General features: G+C 37.7%; 1 protein-coding gene across 2 annotated transcripts in view; it reads left to right on the plus strand.

Moving 5' to 3' along the window:
* LOC145664099 (neural cell adhesion molecule 2-like) overlaps positions 1-21,085 on the plus strand; it is a 791,671-nt gene that overhangs the window by 672,775 nt on the left and 97,811 nt on the right. For both annotated transcript variants that reach the window (XM_081730447.1, XM_081730448.1), the window contains exon 9: positions 13,425-13,718. In XM_081730447.1, the coding sequence (XP_081586573.1) occupies positions 13,425-13,718 (294 nt within the window). The remainder of the gene's footprint in view (positions 1-13,424; positions 13,719-21,085) is intronic.

Raw genomic sequence — 21,085 nt, forward strand, 5'->3', positions numbered from 1 at the left:
ACCCGAAGCCCCGTGTAACACTCAACAGAATTCGAACCCATGACAGACATGTCTTGAGAATTCTAACTTAATGTTGTAACCGTTCAACTATGCCTACTAGCTTCAAACAAACTGCTACTATTAGTAATCGCTGCACATAGTCGATATCTCTTACAGTAACTTAACAAGGATTCCGCGCACCACTGTTAGGGCAACACAAATAACAAATATAATCGCTAGTTAACAGCGTACTATTTACAAATGAAGTACATAAATAAGTATTCAGTTTCAGCTAATTAAGATCTATTATTTATTATTGTCAACAAATGGTATATCTTTTAGTGCTATAGAGTCTTTTAGTGCTTTCTCAATAGCTGCGCATGAGGATTTACATTCAAATATGTCATTTTCCTTCAGCGCAATATCATCTGTTCGAGTCATATAAATCTCGGATTTGAACAATTATTATTATTGTTTAACAAAGAATTAATTTCGTCTTACTGGTATCATAATCAAAACATTGATAAGGATATACTTTCAGTATCAGTATCAGTGTCATTTTAGTATGTGGCATGGGTACAACATTAATTTTCAGATTTATTTTTTAAAAATCAGGTTTTCTCAATCCTTTCGAAAACCATGGATGAGCATTTATACTTATGGATGTAGTATATTCAGTTTAATGAGCTTTATCGATTGGTATATGTCTAATCTTTGATTTTTTTTTTTTTTTAAAAATCCATTGTATGCTAATAATACGAGGTGTGTTCAAAAAAATGAACCTTTTCAAAATAGCTCGCCAACCAGCAGAGGGAGCGCGCTGTGGGAACTGGTAGCAATTAGCGTGATGTCTAGACAATAAATTTCCATTTATTTCGTTCCGCTATGATCGTTAGTCGCCGAGCTACAGCCGCTGAAGTAAGCACATACACACGCTGTTCGTCGGATTAATGATAGTAGAATGAAAGAGCTTCAAGAAGAACGTGTATGTGTGAAATTTTGCTACAAACTTGACATAACATTTACGAAGATAATTGATTCAGGGCCTCCTCGTCCAAAAAAAGCACGCATGAATTGATCAAAGATCAAGGTGATATTGATTGTTTATTTTGATTATAAACGCATTGTCCATCATGAACTTGCATCACGTGGTAAGATAGCAAACAAACAGTTTTACCAAGACATTTAACCCCTTCAGTGCGTAATTTTCAGATGCGAACCGCTGTAAAAAGTGTAGTTTTCTTTTTTGGGAACTTTGGATGTTGATTCTAAATCTGTTTCAAAATCACTTACATCAGAATCACTAATTAATAACTCTTCCTCTATGTCAGCATCGTTGAAATATCGTTTTGAACCCATTACTGTGCTGTCTGCTCTCAAACAAAACAAAGAATGAAAACTGTATTTGACGAAGCCCAAACTCTATTTTAATTTCTTTCTTTTTCCTCTTCTTCTTTTAATTAAGCAACAATTGAAACCAGCTGAGCGCAAACTAGCTAAATATTGTCGGGATAACATTACTCATATTATAGGCAAGTATATTCGCCATACGCAATACAAAATAGCCAAAGCAAAATGAAAGCGTATATATACGCCATCCGCACAGCAGGTGCGTTTTGAAGACACGAGTTAACTCGCCACCCACACTGAAGGAGTTAACGCGTTTGATGGATGTTCTAAGCAGAAAGAGCCCTGAATTGTGTTGAAACCAGACTTAGATTGGTGCACCATGCCAACGTGCCTACTCACGCTTCGCTCTTCATCCGCAGTCACTTACCAAAACATCAGACTGCTGTTGTGTCCCATGCACTCTATTCTCCGGAACTAGCCCCAGCAGACTTTTTCCTGTTTCCGAAATTTCAAATCACTTTGAAAGGACGTCGTTTCCAAACTATAGAGGAGATTAAGGACAATGCGACAAAAGACCTGCGCATCATCCCAGAAAGTGAGGTCCAAAAGTTTTTCCTAAAATGGAAGAAATGATGGAAATGGTGTATCTCTAGTAGAGCAAACTACTTTGAGAGAGAAATTGCTTAAAATGTTGTACAATGAACAATAAAGATATAGCAAAAGTTCGGTTTACTTTTGAACACACCTCTTATTGAAATGAAATGAAATGAAATCTTTAGTTTTACGGCCCACACTTATACCGGTTAGGCTAAAGGAGACGGTGATGATGAGAAATGAATGAAATGGTGGAATGAAGAAAGTGGGGGGAAACGGGAGAACCTCGAGAAAACTCACGAGCAGGATAAATTAAATTTGTCAAATTGTTTTTTTGCGTACATTTTTTGAGGGATGATTTGGTATCTGAGGGGCTAAGTTTTGTTTTAATAAAATACGTATTTCCACCCTCATGTTGCGAAACTCAAACTTAAAAAAAAGTGTTGTACAAAGGATATTGTTAAAACCAGAAAATAAATTGAAGATAAGTAACGTAACTAGCAATACACTAGTGTAAAGGGAAAACTTTCGTCATCATCCCCTTAAAATTAGTTCCACGTGCCACGTAAAACTTGCTCGAAGCGATAATACTATAATTAACTAAGAAGGTAAAATGAATTTTCTTAGTTCTTCTCTAAAAAGTTCCGTATTCCACGTGTTATTAAAGATTCTGAAAGAAAAAAAAACTGAAAATTTCTGACCAAAAATGTATTTTTTTTTTTTTTAAAGAAAGAATAAGCGGCATATATACTAAGAGAAGTGATATAAACTCCAAAGACTCTTTTTGCTCAGTGAGAAAATATATTACATTTTCTGTTATCAGACATAGCCCTAAAAGTATGTCGTTCTTTTTTTTTTTTATGCCCGACAACCACAAAATAATTAATTTTGTGAAAGACCTTGCGGTCAATATTACGCAACTCCTTCCAAACTATTAAATTCTTTCTTAGCGTATTAAGAAAAAAAAACTTCACCCTAACAAGAGGAGTAAGATCGGGAATAAACCCCTCAAAGAAGAAACTAAACTTATTAAGGGAGAAAGGAGTTCATTAGCTTTATAAGGATAAAGGGGATGATTCAAGTAAGATTAGTAAAAACATTGTTGTTTTACATATTTATGCTATGTTGCTGCTCCCGGTTTTAGTGGCAGAATTTGATAGTGTTTTATAAAGTTTAGCATCCTACGATTGTGTACCAACTATACATTATAGGAGAGACGGTAGATGATAATGTTGGAATGAAGATAGTGGAAAGAAACAGGAGAACGCTGGAAAACCCACGCATACGGTGTTTGTCCACCAGGAAGAGGGATGCGCACGAAACAATTCGAGACAGGATTTTCCTAACAAAATTCGAGTCGAGACATCACTTTTACAGCACATTTTTGAGACCAGAAAGCCACAAATCTTATCTCGTGCGTATCCCTAACCAGGAAGCTCATTGGAGGAAGCTGGGATCGGACCAGGGATCCCACGAACCCGAGATGAGCGCCCCACGGCTTTTTTTTTTTTAATTGATGAACCTAACAATTTTCAGTAATTTTATTACTCTAATTATTACTATTTTCCTACTTGGACTTTTTGCATTCAAGTTTCTACACATATTGTTTATCTTATTTTTTTTTTTATAGTCGGTGTCCTTACTACATATATTCTTAAAATACGAAGTATGTTCAAAAAGAAACCGAGCTTTGGTATAACATCGTTATTGCTCATTGTACAACATTTTAAGCACTGTCCTCGTCAAAGTAACCCCCTCTAGTGGAAATACATTTTTGGAAAGCCTCCTTGAAACACTTTCTCTTGTGCGCAGGTCTCTTGTCGCATTGTCTTGAATCTCCTCTATGGTTTGGAAAATACGTCGTTTCAAAGTGATTTTAAGCTTGAGAAACAGGATAAATTCTGCTGGGACTACGTCCGGAGAATAGAGTTTATGAAGCACAATGGAAGTCTAATGTTTTACCAAATAATGGGGAATGCGGAGCAAAGCGTGAGTAGGTTCGTTGGCACGGTGCACAATTAAAGTCTGGTTTTCCAAAATTCAGGCTTCTTCCTGCGCGCAACGTCTCTCAATCGCACTAAAATGTCTTGGTGCAACTGTTTCTTTATTATATGTACACGTGATATACAAATTCATAATGGACAATGACTTTCTAAACAAGAAACACAACCAACATCACCTCTATCTCTGGCCGACTCATGCGTCCTTTTGTTGGACGAGGAGAACTTGAATAAATTGAATACCAATTGGAATGTCTTTGCAAATGTTTTGCCAAGTTTGTAGCAAAATTTCATAAATACACGTTGTCCTTCAAGCTTTTTCATTGTCACTGCATCATTAATTCGACGAACAGATTGTCCACGTGCTCACTTCAGCGGCTAAAGCTCGTCAACTAATGGTCAAGAGAATCGCGGCAACTTGTAATGTGTTATCTAAACCGGCTTCTAGGTGCCCTCAGTAGCAACAGCGCGTCCCCTCTACCGTTGACGCACTATTTAGGAAGTTCGATTTCTTTTTGAATACAGCTCGTATCTTAGTACAGTCCGCAGCAAAAAACCTGCAACATGAGTTTATTGTGAAACTACGAAGTCTTTTACTCCAAAATAAGTGTACAGTTGAGGACGCCGAGGTTTCTCCTGGCGTGATTCGTGCCACTAAGTGTTATGTTGATTCCTTGCGCTGTTAGGCGTAGTTTCGCAATAAACTCACATGCTCATGTTGCAATTTTTTTGCTGCGGACTGTACAACCTTATTTTAGCTAAGTATCATCGATACATCTAGATTTTTCATACACTCCTACAAACTATGTACAATCAACTACAAGCTATATCAGCAGCATGTGCATCCACTCGTGACTTTTCCTTCCAATAGAAGGCATAATATAAGGAGGGACCACAGTTAACAAATCTTGCTGTATCGGGCCATAGGTCATGATGGGTCATGCGTAAATTCTTCTCTGAAAGAAGGAAAAGGGTGAGGGGAGACTATACTACAGATGATTATTAATATTAAATTAGCAGTTTCTATGTCAAAATGAGGAGTGCGCGTTCCAATAGATCCCTTGTGGAAGCCGAAGTCCCTCAAACCTTGGCAGCAAGTAACCCTCCACTGATGACAGAATAATGATAGTGATGACAATGATAACAGACGAGATAACGAAATAATTCAAAGTTACAGGAGACAATATAAATTATTTTTGAAACTTCTAATTTACTAATGCTTCCATTAAAAAATGATTAAACTTCAATCGGAAAAATGAAGCACACACAAAGATAAACATAATACATTTGCTATTATCTCCTAAATCAGAAGCGTATAGTATGATGTACAGTATATGCATAAAAATAAAAACTATAAAAGAAGAAGAAGAAGAATTATTTATGCTCTAGTGATTCTATTACAATTTTTTAAAAGCCGCATTAGAGCGTCGAGATAGGCCCGTATAATTTCTCCATGACAATTACCTGCACGTCAACATATCCATCCAGCAGCAATAAATAATCAGTGCATCGAACACACGAGATTTTTGTCCCCGATGAACTATTTTGGCGTGAATAGATTTGAGGGAAAACGGGTTTTTTCGGATAATGTTACAATAGGGGATGCATTGATATATGTATATGTATATATAGGCTACTTATATATACATATACCCTATTCCACAGATAAAGTCATGAGTTTTCGATATCAATGAAAATGTTCCTATCTCTTTCCAAAAGCTCTCTGCTCCCCCTCGTCCCGAAGCCCGTTGTGATCTGCACCTCTTTTTAATTAATGCTTTTGTTCTACTATAGCTTGTATTCTTTTTTTATTATTTTTTTTTACTGTTTCATGCGGGCAGAATTCAGTGAGTGGTATGGTATCGGAAATTCAAAAGATGGGAGGGAAAAATTATAATTTTCTTTCTTGTTTTCAAACCTTTTTTGGGGGGTGGGAGGTGGGGGGTAAAACTAAAAAAAAATTCTCAGTGCTTCTTTCAAAGTAAATATTACATAGTGATTAGAGAAGATAAAACAGTAATCCTACAATCACAACAACCTCGCCTCTCCACTCTTTATACTCGTTCAGTTCGCAATCTATGTATTCAACAACCTCGTCTCCTACCCCCCCCCCTATCCTCTCCGTAAAAAGGCAGAAAAGGATATGAAAACTTGTCGCATTGCGATAGAAAAGGCTTTTGTGTTATTATATCATCAAATTTCCCCGTGATAAAAAAAAATACACAAACGAATTTTCTAGGTTGCGAGATAATCCCTAATAGTCGGAGCTTTTGTAACAATAAAATGTGTCCACAATGTAGATGACAGATGTTAACGTTTCGTTTGTAATTCCTTTCCTGATGCTCATTTGTGAATTTCCCTCTGATTTTGTTAAAAATTTTATTTTTACATTATCATGTTATGCTTTTACGTCATAGGTTAAAGCCAGTGTGAAGTAAAATAACATATTTTATTAATTCACTATTTAGTTTAATGAGAGCTTACCAAAGAAAGCACTTGACGGTAAAAGTTATTTAAAAAAAAATTATCAGAAACGGTGATCACACATTTTACTGCGGGACAATTGTTAAATTAGGTGTGGATCTGTTTAGAAAAGCTGTGTTTCCTGTCTTCTATATATATATATTCTTTGTGATTCCTACTTCTTTTCTGTTCACACGCTAATACGTATATGTAGCTATGATCTCAGTGGGTGTCCCGGAGGGTTGAACATTCTTTCGGAGCTACGAAATCTCCCGGAGTCAATATCTCCAAACGTAGTCAATGTGCGTTACCAGCATTTTCGCAGTACTACAGGCACGTAGCCAAGAAGGGGAGTCCGGGGGGTCCGGACCCCCCCCTTCGAGACCAGAAATGAAAAAATTAAGGAAGGATAAAACAAAATGAAATGACGAAAAGAAGGTTCAGCGTTAAAAATTAAAAAGAAAACTACAGGAAGCTTTTGCTTACTCTTTCTTATGAGGAGATTTGTATTACTTGCAATATGGTGGCGAGGTAAGCGAGGTATTCTGGAAGAGTCAGGGAATTTGAAATTTCAAGCTTTCGAAAGCATAGTGGCGTTGTGTAACAGCGTGGACATTTTAAATCATAATTTTTCATCATCGCATCCTTGCAGTATCAAACATGTTATTTCAAGGACAATTTTCTATTGCTCCTTTAACCTGTCATTTGGAACCGACAATAGTTGACGGAATAATAAAAACAACAATTTACGTTGAAAGAAAGTTCTGTTATCATTTGATTCAACAGAGAAAGGAACGTATATATTGTAAAACTACTTGAACGTACACATGCTTCGCCACAGGGGCTGTATTTTTAAGTCAACGCCTGTGGGAGTATCACCATGGATCTCAGCAACGGCGAAAACTATGGATTTGATACTAATATCGGTCATTTTGGGCTATTTTTTACATGTCTCGGTATCCACCCCCCGCTGACTCCCAGCCCGCATACAATTGTAACGAAATTTGCAAGTCATCGCTAATGGAAATGTCACCATTAATTTCAGTGACCGCGAAAACTGTGGATTTGACACTAATATCGGTCAATTTGGATTACTTTTATATGTCTTGGTATCTCACCTCCATCCAGTGACCCCCGGCCCGGAGCCGAATAGCGTGAATTTGGAAGTTAATGCGACTGGAGTTTCACCATTGATTTCAGCGACCACGAAAATATGAATTCGACACTAATAGCTCAAGTGGTAGAGCGTTGGCTTCGCATTTGAGAGGTCGTGGCTTCGAATCCCGCTGCCGACCATCCTGAGTGAGATTTTCCAGGGTTTCCCTCAGTCCTACCAGGCAAATGCCGGGATGGTACCTACTAAACAGGCCCTGGCCGATACCTTCCCAAATCCTTTTCATTGTTAATGTTGTTGGATATCCCGTGTAAAATGGCCTCTGAGCTATATCTGGTGATTGTTAAATAAATAAGTAAATATCGATCATTTTCTACTACTTTTACATGTCCCGGTAAACGCCCTCCTGAGACCCCCCTGTTTAGAAATAAAAAAAACGCTTTGTCTTAATCTGGGGCCTGCGCCAAGGTACCCCTGACCAAAATTTGGTAGCTCTCGGTCCACTCGTCTGGTCCCCAGGCCGCACACAGACAGACAAGCACACAAACAAACTCTTTATTTCATTTATATTAGAAGACAGTTTACAAGACAGTATTGAGTATGTACTATTTATAATAATTGAGGTCATAACGAAAGGAAAATTGTTATATTTGAATAAACAGGAGAAGGACGTAAATATTGTAAAATCTTTTTCAATACTTTTTTTTTTATTATTTTGCTCGAAATTTCTTCATAGTTTGTTATTAAAATACTTGCCAACATATCCTCATTTTATTGTCCTAACAACCCAATATATGTTGATAGTAAAGTAGTTTAGATTGATCGAGCTCCTGTACATTCAGAATTTCATGTCACTCTGCCTCCCTCCCCCACGTTACGAAATCCAGGCTAAACGAATCAATATATGTTCCAGTAAAATAGCTTAGAATGATCGAGCCCCTTTTGGGATGACCACAATATTTCATGTCACGGACCCCCCCTTCACGAAATCCTGGCTACGTGCCTGAGTACTACACAAAGAAAAAAATGTGACGTACGTAAAAGCGTAGGTTAATGCATAAAATTTGTAATTTTTAGACTTAACTTACGAATATATGCAGGAACAAATCCACGAGGGGACACTGGAGGGCGGACTAACTTAATTTTTATCGCTCCCTAAAATTTCCGCGGTACGCTTGCAAATGATCTATAATATGGTTGAATCGGCCCCCCATGACTTCTATCGCACCTCTTACATTTTTAGGCTGGCTTCTGACTATGTAACATATGTATACGTATGTAATATACGGAAGCTGTTAGATGTCAGATATCCTGGGGTGACACGATATAACATCAACGCGGGAAAAAGGTAGTACGTAGTAGCATACGGACAACCTATGCTTCGTGCAGATTCTCGTAGTAAACATATGAATTCCTTAGATTTATACAATATATTCCTGTCCAGAGATAAGGGATTTTTCTCAGTGTACCTTTCCAAAATGACATTGAGCTACTACCTTTACAAAGACTGTCCCAAAAGAACTCTCAGTGGCACTCCTATTTCAAAGCAACCCAACAAGGTGACCCAAAAAGATGTAGGCTTGTAGTTAAAACTTATTGTGTAAATACATCAATGAGCCGAATATACCTTGCTCTTATAGTCTACGAACAGCATCCGTGGTAAAATATGCTGATTTTTGCACTATAAGTTTTTCAAATTGTGAGTATGAAAACCAATCAACGTTTTGCGATTTGTTATTATGGTCAATACGGTTCTTCGGTCTCGTTTGCAGCTGATATGGGAGCCCGAAGGGTAGGGCAGAGTGGGGTCCGGGCCCCCCTTGGCTCAAGAAAATGTATACGTAATATAGCAAACCACGTATATTAAATACCAAAAATACCAGATGTAATATAGCAACAATGGAGATGGGCCCCCTCAGGCACGTAGCCAAGGGGTGGGTCCGGGGGGTCCTTCTGATCCAGAAATGAAAAATATTAAGGAAGGATGAAACAAAAAGAAACGAGAAAAAGATGAATCAGCGCCAAAAATATAAAACTACAGCAAGCGTTTGGTTACTCCTTCTTATGAGGAGCTTTGTGTGGAGGAAACGGGGGAAAGGGTTAAGTTGAAAATTGATATTATTGTAACGAAGCATTCCAAATTCCATCTAGCTCCATGCTAATCCTATGGACTACAAATGACGATAGATAAACCGGTTCGATCAGACAGACTCTCAGGTAGAACTTAAGGAATGACCAGAATCATCAATAATATGAGCCATTTTGAATTTCGCGGTAACACTAATCGATTTTATAGGATGTCTTTACTCCCGAAATAGATCTCGTTGCTATCCTTGACGGGACTAAACGAAGATAAGAAACAGAAGAAGAAAGAAAACAAGTAGAACCGAGTTCGAATGACCTTGGAAGACTATATATCTTTTTCAACAATTTTTTATATTCTTTTCCTCAAGATTCCTTCATAGTTTTTTTAAAATTAAAATTCTAACATATCCTCATTTTATTGCCCTAACAAACCAATATGGGTATGTTGTCAGTAAAATAGTTTAGAGTGATGCCCTGGTGTGTAACCACAGTATTTCATGTCACTCCCCCCCGCCCATTACGAAATTCTGGTTAAACGAACGAATATATGTTGCCAGTAAAATAGTTTAGAATGATCGAGCCCCTGGTGTGATAACTACAGTATTTCGTTACGGACCCCCCCTATTGCGAAATCCTGGCTACGTGCCTGGCCCCCTTCTAGAGAATTTTCTTGGGGCGCCCCTGTCTGCGGATGAGGTAAAAGGTCTAATAATTACCATAAATTATCTAAATGAATTACCATTATAGAAAAAGATTTTTATCACAAAAATGAAGTCTGTTTTCAATGACAAATCATCAATCTCCAGGAGTTGTCTTAATATTTATGAAATTTTACTCTTGTGTAATGTAACGTAAAACACTATCTGTTTCATGAAACCAAACTATCTTCTCTCGGTATACGTTCACCGCACCTACAACAGACTTTTTGAAACATTTATTTTGGTATTATTATTATTATTATTATTATTATTATTATTATTATTATTATTATTATTATTATTATTATTATTATTATTATTATTAAACTACGTACATATCATGTCAATTACGGTAGTTCCTAAACGGTCTATTTCCAAATCACTTACGTTCTACTTTCTTCCTGGCGACAAGGGAGGTGTTTCCACTAAGCAATCTAGTCGCCTTAGTATCTTAAATCAAAACTTGCTTCCAAACTTACGTCTCACGTCATGCTATGTATGAGTGAGGAGAAAACAAGATAGGTGTTCAAGTTTCTGCATATGACTGTATACTACATCTCTTGGTTTGTGTTCCAACTTTTCGATATCCAATAGTAATGAATGTACTCAACTGCGTGTTCTAAATATTGCATCTGTACTAATATTGCGGTGAAGTAAGTCATATATATTCCATTTAAAGACTTACTTCCAAATCTACATCTCACAACAGTGGCGTAACTAGTTTTACTGGGCCCTGGATTATCGATTTATTCATACCCACCCCCTGCCCCATGGATTTCAGTTGCTCCGTTTTATATACACACTAACTGTATACAAAGTTATTTTTATTAAAAACCCTGAAGTTTTTACTTATCTTTTTCCTAAGTTATCACTATTGTCTCGGTATCGCCCAGTGAGGATCTAGAAAGGGGGCACAGGGACCGCACGCCCTTCCATGATTAGTAAAATATATAAATTAGTCACTAATGAAGCGCTTGTTCAAAGGCTGTGGGGAAAAAAGGTTTTAAAATTTCTCTCAAAAGGAAGATTCTGAGTGCGTTCTCCACTCATTGCAGGTAATGTATGCGTTTCCAGTTCATGGCATACATTATCTGCAATCCAGTTAATCCTGGATTCTCTCGCGTTGAACAATATGGCTTTCTTCAATGCCGCCTCCAGAAGGGAGGAGATAAACACGTATTGTGAAGCACGGCAGTACACATTTTTAGTTAGCGAACAAAATATCGAAAAATGTCTCAAGTCTTTTTTTTTTTTTTTTTTTTTTTTTAGCCCTGTGCCAACCTTTAAAAATTTCTGGATCCGTCCCCGGTATCGACTATTGCCAGTTAACTGCTAATAGTATAGCGTACGTTTTGAAATGTTTTCAAACGTTCTTTGTATAAAGAACAGTTTTCTGTTTTTATTTATTTATTTATTTATTTTACTGTGTGACCTGGTGCAACTGCTCTACTTGCTCCATTGTAGTTACGCCACGAGAGTAAGGAGAAGACAAAATAGGTGTTGGAAGTTTTTGAACGTCACTGCGTAACGTGTCTGTTCGCCAGTTTTTAAACTTTATGGCATCTATGTATGACTGTACTAAATTGTGTGGCTAAATAGTTTTTTTTTTTTTTTTTTTTTTTAACATATTTTTCCGTACTAGTAAGCCACATATTCCATTTGAAGACTTTGTTGCAAACTTACGTCTTTCAACACGCTACGCTAAGAGTAAGGGAAAATATTAAAGAGGAAGATCGCTTTTTAAGTTCTAGAATATTACTGTATACTTTGTCTGCTTACCTGTTATTAAACCTGTTCTTGTAACTTAATATGATTACACTTTCTAAAGATGTTAAATGATCCTATTTGAAAATCCTCTTGAAATATTTCTGGAGATGTAATTAATCTTCAAGATGGTAAGGATTCGTTGCAATTAACGTTACTTGAAGGTATTGAGTATCTGTGCCATCTGCTTTTAAGCAGATTCATTTATATAGGGCAGTATTATTATTTTGCTATTTTGCTTGAGGTGAACTGAAATTCTAATGGTTTCATTTTACTGCTTTCTTTCTTTTTTAAAAAATATATTTAAATGCACCTTGCTTTGTAAATCTGTGATGCATAAATTTCATAATACTTATGGGGTGCATTCAAGTGGATTTGGGACTTGTTTGTACAGACATAAAATCAAATCCCAGGTTGCAAGTAGGAACTGGCAACGTTGTCCTTGTCCTTCCACTGGTAGGTGGCACTTGTTTCGTGCGGCAGACCAGTGACCGTTATTCAAAATGATACACAATAGTGTTAATATGTACACAAAACAGCGTATGTAGTGGTAAAGGATTTAGTGAAAGAGAACTTAAAACCAGTTGAAATCTACAGAATACTTCAGTAACATTACAATAATGAGACATTCAACCCACCTATAACGTTTGAATGATGCAAGTACTTCAGAGATGGCCATACGTCTGTCACTGACGTTCTCGGTCGTGGTGGATGCCGTAATTACTAGAAACATTCAGAGCTTTGGACAGCTTATAATTGAGAATTGTCTCGTGTAAATTGTTATGAAATTGAAACAAAACTTTCGATAGGAACAGTAAACACAATAATTCGTAGCCGTTTGCTCTTCCGAAAAGTGAGTGCACGCCGAGTTCCAAAACAGCTTTCTGCTTTTTTGACTAGCACAGAAGACTTGAAGACTGAAGCCGACTGAAGTCTGCACTGAATTGGAGGACCACAAAGTAACTTCCACTTAGTGGAACCCTAACAGAACATCTCGGAATTCAACATTTGCTTAGTTATGAGGAACTGAAGCACGTTGTACTAGAATTGAAGTACTGACAAATTTTTCTACGTAGTAACCTTCCAGGCATTAGTTAAACGCGGGGATAAATGTAGCATAGTCGAATATAGAAAAAGAACTGCAATTTCAATTTCTTAAAATCTGTTCTTTTTCTTTTCTCAAAATGTTCCGGATCGATTTCAACACCCTCTAGTAAACAAACAACAAAGCAAAGAACATCTAATTAGAATTGAAAAAATACTTCTCTATATAAATCAATGCACACAAAATGAAAGATGGCTATAGCAATAAATTATAAATCTATCAATTTTCACTTTTTATAAGTCTAAATATTTTTTTTCTTCTTATCATTTCAGTTGCGCCTATTTGTCGGCAGGAAAAAATTCTGGTTGTTGGAGCCTCAAGAGGAGAGGAAATCGACATTTTGTGTGAGGTGGAAGCCGATCCGCCTGCCATTAGCTTCAAATGGAAATTTAACAATTCGGGTGAAACAATGGAGGTTGGTTCAGCCAAATACCAAAGCAATGGAACTGCCAGTTTACTCAGGTACACTCCCAACACGGAGCTTGATTATGGAACACTCTCTTGTTGGGGGACCAATGCCATAGGACACCAGACAGCTCCGTGTGTCTATCAGGTAGTTGCTGCAGGTAAAACCCTCCGCGGAATCTCAACTGGTTCTTTTGTCTAGAATTTAGATAGCTGTCAAAAGTATGTAACTAAGATGCCAGGTGTCTCAGAAGTCAGTATTCTATTTTCGTGTAAAACTTGCACTAACATTGACAATCTCGATTTCAATGAGATATTGTGGAAATATTTTCTTCAAAATAGGTTAACCTTATAATTTTTAAATGGAAAGAGTAATCGTGTTGCACATGCTCGGAAACCAAGGATGCTCTTTCACAGTATTCGGTAATCAGTGATGCCTACTTCTTGATAATCTATGAAGCATTCTTCATACTTCTCCTATTGGTGAGTCCTGTGTATGTTGAGAAACTGTACAATCACAGGAAATACTTCGTCTTGACAAAATAATTACCTAATGTCGTAGAAGTTCTTCATCCTATTACAAGGATAATATTATCGTACGTGCTTGTGGTTGTTGAAGCTCATCCAATCTTGACTAAGTTTGGTATGGCGATAGATGTTATCGACTTTAGTAGGCATATGGAGTACTATGGTACGCAGATCTTTTGGTGCTGAGTTATTGGCGATCAAAGTTTGATATGGACTAAGTAACAGGATATTCATTATACGAATTGTATGCTATGAAAGAAGCTGATGCGATCTTGTCCAAGTTTGGCGTGGTGATAGATTTTGATGAGTTTAGTACACATATGAAATATCATGTTGGCCGTCAAATGTGAAGTTTATACATTTATTTTTCACTAAGTCCAGACTATTTTCTTTGGTCCCAATTTGACTCGAGAACCAAAGCTCAGCTTAGCATAAAATTTTACATGCGTACTAAACTCGTCAAGATCTATCACCACGCCAAACTTGGATACGTTCGGCTTAGTTTCTTTGGTTGACTAGAATCTATGAAAGACTATTTTCATTTATCGCAATTGGGAACTTTACAAGCCGAATTATAAATTTATCGAAAATTTACATGATTTTCTACAACAGCTCACGACAGCTTTCTGTTAAAAAAAGAAAAACAAACAATAATTAATGTTACGCTCTCTTTCCAAAGGAAAGACAATCCCACGCGAAAACTGCTTAATATTTGCCTTAATACAAGGAAAAGTCATAAGTCTTGCAATATTCTGGTACACAGCATACTTGTATTGATTATAGTACAATAAAAGTAAGTTAACCTGTTAAGTTTAGTCCCTCATGTTGGACTGTCTGCAGCCACTCTCCGGTCTATTCGACGATTCCACGTCGATTGTCCTTAGGAGAAAACAAGTTAGTCACTGCTTTCTCCACCTTCTGCTAATTAGTGAAATTTGAGATTCCGCAAAATGCTTCATAGACCGAAACAGATAGCAATACGAAGGGTCAAGATCAGGACTATATACTGGGTGTGCGTTTCTGAATTTTTTGTTACATTTTTAGAGCCGAATGTGATCTTCTTTTACCCTACCGCAGAAGGGCAGGCTTTCAGTTCACCAATGCAGGATATTTTTGGTGTAGTGCAGCATACATCTGCTAGAAATGTTCAGACTAAAACTCGATATTAATGGCACTACCATTAGGAATGAACTCGAAGTGAATTACCCCCCCCCCCCTCGTAGTTTCGCCACACTCAGAGCATGACTTTATGCTTGACAACCCCTGTTTGACAACCGATTCTGGAAGTTGGTCTTTGCTCAGAGACTACTTTTTCATACTCGGATTTCGGTTACTAGCACCCACTTTTTGTCGTATGTGACAATCCGTTTCACAAAACACACATCTCGCGAATTTTGCAACAGTTGTCAGCACACATGGAACTCTTCTCTGGGCCTAAACTGGGGGTGGCACAATGCGGCAGCTCACACTGTAAAAAAAAAAAATAATTTCTTAAATTTGAGAAACCGTTTCTTAGCTGTGCACCGAGAAAATATTTTCTTAGAAATGAGATTTAGCAATTCTCATTCATTAAAAAAAAGCAACAGTGTAGTGTGTCGTTCTGCTTTATACAACCTTCTCTACTTTTCTTAATTTCTCATTAATGAGAATTTCAAACACTTTATTTCTAAGAAAAGATCGTCTCGGTACACAGATAAGAAACGGTTTCTCAGATTTAAAAAAAGTATTTTTAACAGTGCATGATGATTTTCTTGAGTTCATGAATTTAACGTACTACAGTGAGCTGGAATACGTCGAGTTGGATTGACAATTGTCTTGTGTTGGTGGATGGATTTAATTTTCAATGGCGTGTCGTTTGACCTCAGAATCTGTTAGACTGGGGCGGCTGGACCTTGGCTGATCTTCGACATACTGACAATTTGCAGTAGCAACGACATTTTCTAGAAGCAAAGAGTTGCTGCGGTGTCGTTCACTGCACCTTCCCCTTTCTCATGCTAAATGTTCTAGTTTGCTGCCGCAGCATTATGCCCGAACTCACACAGAAACAGTTCACCTATTAGACGTTGTTGAGCACTCTCAATCACTGCCACTAAAAAAAAAAAAAAAAAAAAAACTGAATTAAGATACTGATGGAGTGACGTCTCCGTGTTAAATAGTCCGATTACCACATTATCTGTTGGGCAGTTTGACCCTTGCACTTACAGTCGACCACGGCGTATACGCGCGTCTACTGTTTGGATTCTGGAAATATTGCAAGACTTATGTCTCTCATTTGAATTTAAATGGTACGGATTTGTTAGAAAACGCCAATCGAAAACTAGTTCAAAAGATATGACAAGAGTGACTAGACTTTTGGGACAACTGGTATATGTATGTGTGTTATGTAGATTGTACGAGTAATTGGTCTAAAAGAAAATCATGCTAGAATTATATTCTCGTTGTCGAAATAGTACGAAAAAAAACTCTGCTGTTTAGTTGATTATTTGTGTTTATTATTATTATTATTATTATTATTATTATTATTATTATTATTATTATTATTATTGCAGTTCTATTTCCTTCTTTCATTCTACCAACTCTTGTCCGAATAGTTATTTGCACCATTAGTATAGTTTTTCTCCAATATAAGTTAAACCTTAAATATTAGGGGCCTTATGCAAAGTCATTCTGATGCTTGATTACTGCCATACTAAAGAGTTCGCCTAACGTATGTTTCCTGCAGTAGTCAGACCTTTAGTATGACTCTAATCATATGTCGAAACGACTCTACATAAGACCCTAGATGTCTTTTATTTGTTTATTAATGATAAAATCATCGTCCTTTGCCGTTATAAGGATTCTGTTGTTAATAGTGCATCTGTGATCGTACGTTTTTTCCCCTCCATTAGGTAGATTGGAATTAGATTTCTGGCTTTCGGCATCTATGGCCATGCTAGCATGTCACATATGAATAATGATGTTTTTCGGTGATCACAGTTCCTGTGGGAATAGCTGAGGAAGGAAGAAATGGGGAAAGGAAGAAAGCAGCATAGGACCGTTGTGCGAGATACCATCTTGGCATTCGCCCAGTGTAAATGAGGAAAACCTAGGGAAAACTTCATTCAGGATGGTTCGCCTGATAAAGGTTTTTCACTTTTTTCGACTGAGTGTCCTAACCGTAAATTGAACCTATTACTGCTCTCGTCAAAGACGAGATTATTAGCGATTACGCCACGCGGGGCAACATCATTAGGTAGAAGATGGCTCCCTATTTGCCTATGAGTTGATTAAATTTCTTCCAATATTTTTGTTTCACATCTTCCGTCTTTCAACTGTGTTTAGAGTACTGATCTTGGAGTGTATTTGTTTTGCCTTTTTCTATAAACTCGTATATAATGTTGAACCATTCGAAGATGGTGACGGTGTTAGAGAAAAAAGAGAACACGATTGTGAATGCGGCAATACTCTTCGTAAACATTTCGAGCTCGTTTAACAAACAATGGGTATGGTGATGGTAGTCGTGATTTATAGATATTAGTGTCTAGGAGCATCTCTCGATAGCTAATGGATAGCATGACACTACCGTAATGCTGTCTTATCATTAGTGCGATAGGTTTAAGTTTCTCATACTGTTTATGATAATAATGTCGTAATTCACCCAATCTGCACGTATATAAATAAGAACTTTACATGCAGTTTGTTGGTACTTTTCATTCATATTTGAATTATACATCTATTTCAACTGGGTCATAGTTATTGCCAACAGAATCTAAAACTGCGATACTAAGACACGAAGTGGTTATAAAATTATAGAAAAATGAGTTATTATGAAAGCAACCAAGAAAATTCTGTTGCTTTTTCATCCACCACTTTCGAACATCAATATGTCATTTAACGCACCTGGAAGATCAAAAATAGTCCCCATCAGCATCGAGAAATTTCTACCAACGTTCTAGAAGGCCATGGATTCCATCGCGATAGAACGCGAAGAAAATATCCAGTGCATTTTGCACCTCTCCTAGGGATTTGAACTGGCGTCCTCTAAGATGATGATTGTCCAAGGAATGAAACAGGTGATAATTAGAGGATGCAATGTCCAGAGACTATGGCGGATGCCATACTGTTTCCCATCCAAGGCGTAGAATGGTGTCCAGGGCATCCTAGCCATGGGAGCTTAGCGTTGTCCTGTAACAGGAGGATCCCTTTGCGATTCAGACGTGCTGGCTCCAGAGTTTTCAGTTTTCTTGAACACGACTCAACTATTGACAGTACACAGTCGTATTGATGTTCTGACCAACCGGTAGCAGTTCCCGATGCCCGATGTCGCGAACAATCCTCCAAACACACAAGAGGACCTTCTTCTGCTGCAGTACTTGTTACGGCTGTTTGGAAACCGGTTCATGGGATGCTAGCCAATGATGACGGCACCGTGGGGCTTTGTATACGACATACACTTCTCATCACATGTCAACACTCTGACCAGAAATGGCTCCTTCCTCAGACAAGACAGCAAAGAAACACGTGTCTACTCGCGTTGCCATCGGGCCCGAAGTCAAATCATGTGAGACTCATCAACTCAATTTATAATGCTTCCCAAGTTGATGGAGGTACTACCGAATGTTTTCTCCGCCCACACTGAATTGTAGTCCCAATTCCTCACATGTCTGGCCATTGTTCGCCTCAATTGCTGCCTGAAGATCTTCATATTGTACATGTGTTGCTCTTCCCGCACGTGTTGCGTCTTCGAGTGTTTCGTCACCGTCCTTAAACTTGTTAAACTACCGCTGCACTGTCCACGTAGTCACGACACCCTCATGAAAGGCCTGACATAACTTCCGCCCCGCTGCAGCGGTGCTCGACCTTAGTTTGAACTACTACAGCATATACACCCTTATAACGCTCTGTGGAGGTCACATGTCCAGTTTGTCCTTACACAAATTCGCGGTGTAACTGAACTTCCACAACCAGGTAGTATGTAACGATAATATTCACAATTTGAAAATTGATTTATTTTAACAAAGATTTCATGGAGATCTGTTTTAGTATAGTTATTAGTAGTGTTATGCTGGGTTTGTTTAAGCAATTAACTTACGGCAATCATTTATATGAATGTTAATGATGTTACACCGTATTAAACTTCATTGAATCTAACAACAAATTTAACAGCAACTCATTAAGCTTAATGTTAACTATTCATGGGGTTACACTCGGTTGAATGTAACAATAAACTCAAAGCAGCTCACTTACTGTAGTGTTAATTGTACTGCTCATGTTACACTGGATTGAATTTAACAATCATCTCATGGCAGTTCATTCGCAAGGTAGAGTCACAAGTCTTTCAATATTCTAGTTTATAACATATTTTTATTCGTAATAGTGCAATGAAAGCAGATTAAAGTTCAAAATATAGCCCCTCGTGTTGACTGTCTGGAGTTAATTTCCTGGCAGTTTCTCCATTCCACGCCAATATCATCTTTTGTTCTTACTCATTAGAGGCAGAGAAGTCACTCACTACTGCTTGAACCTCATACTGGTTGGTAAGCACCGTAATTTCAGGAAGCACTATGGACCGAAACAAGTAGTAATCCAAATGGATAAGGTTAGGGCTATTTGAAAGGTGTGACATCAGTTGAATGCCATCAGCTTCGTGAATTTTTTTCAGGTTATTTTGTTGCAGCAGGGTGCGCTTTCAGTTCACCAATGCAGGATCTTTATAGCCTAATGCAGCAGCATCTGTTCCAACTGTCAGGATTAAAGATCTGCAATGATGGTACGACACTGTAAAAAATGAGGTGTTGAAGAAACACAAAATGACTACTACTTGTCTGTTAATTCAGCACCAAGTTTTTTTTAATGCTAGCTTGAAAGCTAGCTACCTCTAAGAGGGGTACGCCCTCTTTCAGGGATGGGAAGTTGTAGGAAATATTGGTTGCAGAGATGATTTGTGGATGGTCTAAGAGAGGCTAGAGTACTGGGTGATAGTTTTCATTATATACATTTATTTATTTATTAAATAAAAACATGGACATTATGATCTTTGCGATCATAATCATTATGATATCGGTATTGAAAGGAACTTGGGAACACAGACATATTACAAATACAATACAAATATTATAGTACGGTACAAAGAGTATAATACAATGTAAGCAGGGTAGAAAAAATATTTACGAAACAAATTTGAAAAGATACACGGTGATGGAGAGAAAAAAGAGTGAATCATAGTAAAAAGAGAACAAAAGGCGTTAAGATTCTAAGGAAAATATGAGCATGATAGATGGGATGAGGTGCAGACACGTCACAACACTAGGAAGATGTTAAGTAAACAAATGCAGTTAACTTCTGCCTAGGGGCGACTCTAGGCTGATGTAGACATGGGGAAACCCTGTTAGTAACAGAGGAAATCACTGTGCGATATAAGATGGAAATATATGAGGTAGATGGGCATGAATGAAAAAGTCATCTATGAGCGCATGAGCTGGGTGATTGGGAGGTAATGTGTAATAATATAGCGTGAAGAGTAAATGTAGAGGTGTATAAGTATAGCGTGCTCGGTAGGGATGGAGTGTAAGATAATGAATGGTATCAAAAAGAAGTGGCTGGTGATGAGTGAAGCGGTCGGTAATGAACTTACAACGTAAGGCTTCTAGGTGATACTTGAGAATAGGAAAAGAAATACGAGAATAGAGGTCTTGTGTAGGACTAGGCAATGAGATGCGAAAGGCAATTCTAAATGCATGACGTTCGAGAATGGCAAGTTTTTCGTAATATGAGGTTGGTGCAGAGATCCAGGCGGGAAAACCATATGTCAGTACTGGCCTAAGAAAGACTTTGTAAGTGTTAAGAACAAGATTCGAAGAGAGACCTCATGTGGTACATGTTAAACGCTTCAGAAGATTAAGTCTGTTATATGATTTTGCCTTGACTGAATTGAGATGTGGTGTCCAGGTGAGGTGGTGGTCGAATGTAATGCCTAGATAAGTAACTGTTTTGGTAGGATGTAACGGTACGTCATTGACTT

Source organism: Thermobia domestica, chromosome 11 (assembly GCF_964235325.1).
Source record: "Thermobia domestica chromosome 11, izTheDome1.hap1.1, whole genome shotgun sequence".
Taxonomy (NCBI): Eukaryota; Metazoa; Arthropoda; class Insecta; order Zygentoma; family Lepismatidae; genus Thermobia; species Thermobia domestica.